This window comes from Penaeus japonicus, unplaced genomic scaffold, assembly GCF_977035675.1.
Source record: "Penaeus japonicus unplaced genomic scaffold, GWHDUDI00000001_assembly GWHDUDI00000022, whole genome shotgun sequence".
NCBI lineage: Eukaryota > Metazoa > Arthropoda > Malacostraca > Decapoda > Penaeidae > Penaeus > Penaeus japonicus.
The window spans coordinates 16,242,739-16,247,738 of NW_028234424.1; the positions used below are offsets into that span (position 1 = coordinate 16,242,739).

The 5,000-nt window shown below is 37.2% G+C and overlaps 2 protein-coding genes across 3 annotated transcripts in view; one reads left to right on the top strand and one right to left on the bottom strand.

Annotated features, from left to right (window-relative positions):
• The window catches only part of LOC122248760 (uncharacterized), an 11,545-nt gene extending 9,248 nt beyond the window's left edge, over nucleotides 1–2,297 (top strand). The window contains exons 8-12 of the mRNA XM_086549232.1: nucleotides 169–370; nucleotides 643–817; nucleotides 965–1,130; nucleotides 1,354–1,507; nucleotides 1,752–2,297. Of these exons, the coding sequence (XP_086405358.1) occupies nucleotides 169–370; nucleotides 643–817; nucleotides 965–1,130; nucleotides 1,354–1,507; nucleotides 1,752–1,966 (912 nt within the window). The 3' untranslated portion in view covers nucleotides 1,967–2,297. The remainder of the gene's footprint in view (nucleotides 1–168; nucleotides 371–642; nucleotides 818–964; nucleotides 1,131–1,353; nucleotides 1,508–1,751) is intronic.
• A 718-nt stretch (nucleotides 2,298–3,015) lies between these two features.
• Nucleotides 3,016–5,000, bottom strand: part of flr (actin-interacting protein 1 flr) — a 20,236-nt gene continuing 18,251 nt past the window's right edge. For both annotated transcript variants that reach the window (XM_043009011.2, XM_043009012.2), the window contains one exon: nucleotides 3,016–5,000. This exon is cut by the window's right edge and continues 757 nt beyond it. The gene's annotated coding sequence lies outside the window, so the exon portion shown is untranslated.

Genomic DNA, 5,000 nt, shown 5'->3' on the forward strand with positions numbered 1-5,000 from the left:
CAATTATATTGAATATCTATTTTAGTTTTTTTTTTAATAATTTTGGATGAAAATCATTACCGAAATCCCCATACCACTTGCAATTAACTCTATTTGATATTTTCATTTCATTCGTTTCATCAATTAGATCCATTCGGAAATGCTTAACCTTAAGCCTCTTCCCTTCAGCCGAGGGAGCGTCCATGCATACACATGTCGCTGAAGAACATGTCTGTGTTCACCGCCCCAGCACCCTTCGGAGGACCGCAGTTATTGGCAGCTTTGCAACTCCTTCGCAACAGCAACTTGACCACGCATTTGCCGCTGTCGAATTTCTACCATTCGTTCCTCGAAGCCATTCGGAGAAGTTATGCTGGATTCGTCAGTTTAGGTAAAGCGGTTTGAGGTGTTGCGTCTAGGCTTGGAGTGTGTCTTGTGTTTTACTTTTTTTCATGTATTATGTTTTTAAAAATCTTTGCAACGGCTGATGCAGAAGTAGCGGTATTTTTCTCCTCGTTCGTTTCAGTAATTAACCCATTTGAAAAAAAGCAACTAACCTAACCTACCCTTTCACTTTTTATTATCATCTTTAGATTTATTTTCGTTTCTTTTTTTAAATACTTAGTTATGTATTGATGATTTGATAAAACTTTCTTGCTCCAGCCGATGCAGAGGAGGCGGTCTTGCAGAACATGACAAACGAATTGCTGTCAGCATCAAGCGAGTGGAAAGATGACCGGGTTACTTTGGCCGACCCCAATATCTTCCGCCTTCCTGAGCAGACTGCTTCCTCAGTCTCCGTTATAGATACGTTTGATAGTTATGTTGCATTGGTTGCGTAAGTTGCAAGTCTGGTGTTTCGTTTTGTAATAGAAATTTGAAGTGTTTTTTTTATATGACTATTTTTTCAAATATTTCGTGAAGAATTTCCTACGTGAATTCCCTACTAAGCGATTTTTTAAAATATCCTTTTCTTTTTTTACAGTGGCCTTGGAACGTATTTCGGTTCCCGCGTGATGACAAAAAGCGGAATCCTTTTCAACAATCACTTGTCCAACATGCCTCCGCACACGCACCCTGGCGACGAGCAGTTTTCTCACTCCAGACCCCTCAATACTTACACGCCTGTTATCATCACAGACGTTCATCAGGTCGGGGATAAGTTCTGTCTTTGTTGTCTTTGTTGAGGTTAGGATGTTACTACTGTTGGTGATGCTGTTGTTTCTCTTACTAATATCGTCATTATTAATGTAAATGAAGTTACGAATGAATATCAACCTGTTATTTGAAGTAGGTGTTACTATGATATAAAGTGTTTTTATATATGTATCATAAGTACATTATAAGCGGCCCCCCAATACTACATTTCTCCAGGTATGTGGGATGCGCGCGGTGCTGTCCAGTCCCGACGTGGGAGCGGTGATTCAGGTGATCAGTCAGTTGCTGTTCCAAGGCCACAGCCTCACCGAAGCCATCGAGCAGCCGAGAATCACAGTCAGACCAGGACTGGACCAAGTCTTTGTAGAAGGTGAGGAATGGTATTGGGCGTAGAGTATGTCCATTTTGCGATGCAATGTGTGTGGCAGTGGAATGCAAGGTGTGGACTTTACTCCTTTGCAGGTTGTGTTGATTCATGAAGCCTATTGCTTATATTTGTTTTTCCTTCAGTGGAACCAGTCAATATATATTAGACAGAGAACAATGAGGTCATGCCCCCCAATTCGGCTTCACAATTCTCAGCTCGCCAACCTCTCCCTCGTTCGCTTCCACAGACTTTGGCGACATCGACCGTCTCCCGGGATCCGTAAGAAACGCGATTACAACGAACAACACCCTGCAGGTCCTACACCTCCCGTACCCTAGTGTCAATGGGGTATCGAAGACCAAGGATAAGCTGGTGTCTCGTTCTGACGCCCGAGGGGGGGGCGTTGCACACAGGCTGGAACCTGCTTCTACTCATACTGTTAATATCACTACAGACCTTTGATTATAATCAAGATACAAGCAACGATTACACTAGATTACACGATATGTACTTATTACACCAAATATTTAACTGTTACACTAGACCTCTAATTACAGTCAGCGCCTATTGCACTAGACATATAAGTGCACCAATTTTAACTACAAGAAATGACCAGCACACTACAAACCTTTGCCCAGAACATAATAGGCAACACTCTTGCTGGCATATTTACTGTGGGTGTGAAGGCACAATTGTAGTTTTTGTTTTACCGTTGTTAAAATGTAATTTTGTATAGCTTTTATTTATGGATTGAATGCTCCAAGATTGTATCTATTAAAATATGATTTTACTCTGTGTAAGACTTCATTTCCTATTCATATACATTAGCATTATTACTTATTAAGAGGTAAGTGCATTACTTTGTAAATATATATATATTAGTTTATTATATAATATACAACTCAAGTATATGGAAAGTTTTATGGATAAATTCACAAGAGAATGAGACAGCAACTTCTTATTTTAATATCAGTTGCGACCTTCCACTACAAAATGAGTCAGATTGCGCAGCCATGTGGAATCAAGATGGAAGCACATCTGGATTGTGTAAAATTTCTCCTCACGATTCTTATTCGTATTCAGACCCTCTTTAGAGATGTACCAACTTGAATTTGCGAATAATTTTCACCGAGAAAGAATGCCCGAGTATTATTGAAACAATTGTATTAAAACCCCACAAGTGAACTCATTATGTTAACTATATTACTGTGATCAAGTGCTGATAATTTTCATCCTTGCTGAAAAAGGCAGTCTGGCTTGTTTGGTAGCGAACAGTCACACTGTAATCTAGGAGTATATGAAAATTCTGGTATCAAAACTTGCTTGATGAAAGATATACAAACAAAAGACTATAGATAATCCATATGGAACCTAGAGCCATTTAGATTGTCTTAAATTTCCACACACACACAAAAAAAAAATTATACCAGCAGCTGATACAAAAAAACAAGTTCTCCAGGTTGTCCATAACCAATGATAATTTGTAAAGGTATAAAATTAAAAGAAAGAAAACCAAGGTGATTGTTTATTGATATCAAAACGTAGGCTGACAAGGCATTCAGAAGTTATGCCTTACAGAAAAAGGGGGATGGAAAGTGTAAATATTTTGAAAAATTGCTACTTGTAATGTGAAGTTGTACCGTCTTCCTATTTTCAATCTTGCTCTGTACTTGCATTGCTATAATTAAGAATATGCACACTGTTCTCCAGACTGGGATATGTTCTTTGTCGTGTGTGTTTATTTGAACTCATTTCAGATGGTTTGACAAAAAGATTCTGTATAGTGTTCTAAATCCGTGTCTAACGCTCTTTATATATTGGTTTTGCTTTTGTTTCTTGAGCAGAATTAAATACAATGGGTAAAATTCCTCCTTCAGTGAGCTTTATTACCCTGCAATGTTGAAGCTCTCCATTGATTGATTACACAGACTTTTCTGAAAAGTACTAAAAATGACATACATTTCCAAAAGGTTTTATAGTGACTTTCTTACTAATCAATCAGCTAATCAGAAGAGTAAATGAGATCTTAAACAGAAAAAAGGAGAAGGAAGAAAGAAAGAGAGATAGAGAAACAGAGACAGAGATAGAGAGAGACAGATTTAAAGTTGTACAGATCACATAAATAACAGTAGTGAGAGAGCCCCTGCAAGTACAATGGGAAATTTGTCATTGTGCCTCCTTGCAATCGGCCCATTTCCTGCCTCGATCAGGAGGGCCGTCAAGAGACAAAAGTTACCGGCGTTTGGAAGAGATCACAGTTGTGTACGTCTAATTCTATTGGCCATATAAACGGGAAAATGAAGGTGAAATTACATAGAAAAAGAAAAACAGGAATTGTATACAAATGTTGAAAAAAGTAAAAAATAAGTATGGAATACTTGATGGCAATTCTTAGTCACTTTGGGCCCAGAAACGGTGAACTTAAACAAAATAAAGAGAAAGAAGTTTTCCACAACACAATCACTGGGCTTTACAAGAATATCAAACAATCACTGGGATATATGTTTTTTTTTTTATAATTTTCTTTACTTTTTTGTTTTTTATATAGCATAACCACATGAAAATGATTCACACACACACGCACAAAAAAATAAAATAAAAAATAGAATAAAAACTGAAAATCACATTCTAAATATATGGAACCAATTCCTTTTTCCTTTTTTTTCCATGTCAGTTGCGTGGAAGACATGCCCAAAACAGAGACCGAGCAATTGTCACTCATGAATGAAAATCATTTTCTTAACATTCACACATATGAAAATTACAAAAGGATGTTGAAGTTTAGGAACATTTAAAGTAGATATCATACAATTCCTGAATTAATGTAAATCATCTATGAAATGGGCTGTCTGTCTAGCTTGTTTTTCTTTTTCTTTCTTTCTTTCATCGTCTTCCCATTTTTCTCTTCTACTTGTAAAAAGGAAAAACAACAAAAAAGGCAGTGAAGTTTTTGATGTTTCAAAGGATGCTCTTTAGTCATATTGCTAGAATCCCTCTTACTCCATTAATTTTCTTATTTTTGGAAATATTGCTTCACTTTCCTCTCTCTAAGTGACTTGCCTACTCCAAGTTCTTCGTAAAATTCGAAACTTGCACCCCTTCCTAAGCTTGGCACATGAATTTTCATTATTAGGATAAAATACACAAGCCCTTCAAAATGTATGATATTTTACAGTTGAACTGCAGTAGTGATGAACTTCAAAATCTCAGGGCTAATAGTATCAAAAATAAGTTTGATGATATATACTAAAAACAACCTTTTCTCTCTTTTTTTTTATATAACACACTAAAGGTTAACTAGTTTAGCATCTCTGCACTGTAGTCATTGGCCAAACTCTAATGGCCGAGCTTTATTGAGTAGCTCTTGTTTTTCCCCCTTTCCTATCTTTTAAAACCCCACATCCCACTCATTTTCTTTTCCTCTCTTTAGTAGTTTAAAGTGCACGACGGTTAGCACAGGCTGGGCGTGGGGAATACAACAGTCAGACTATGTACT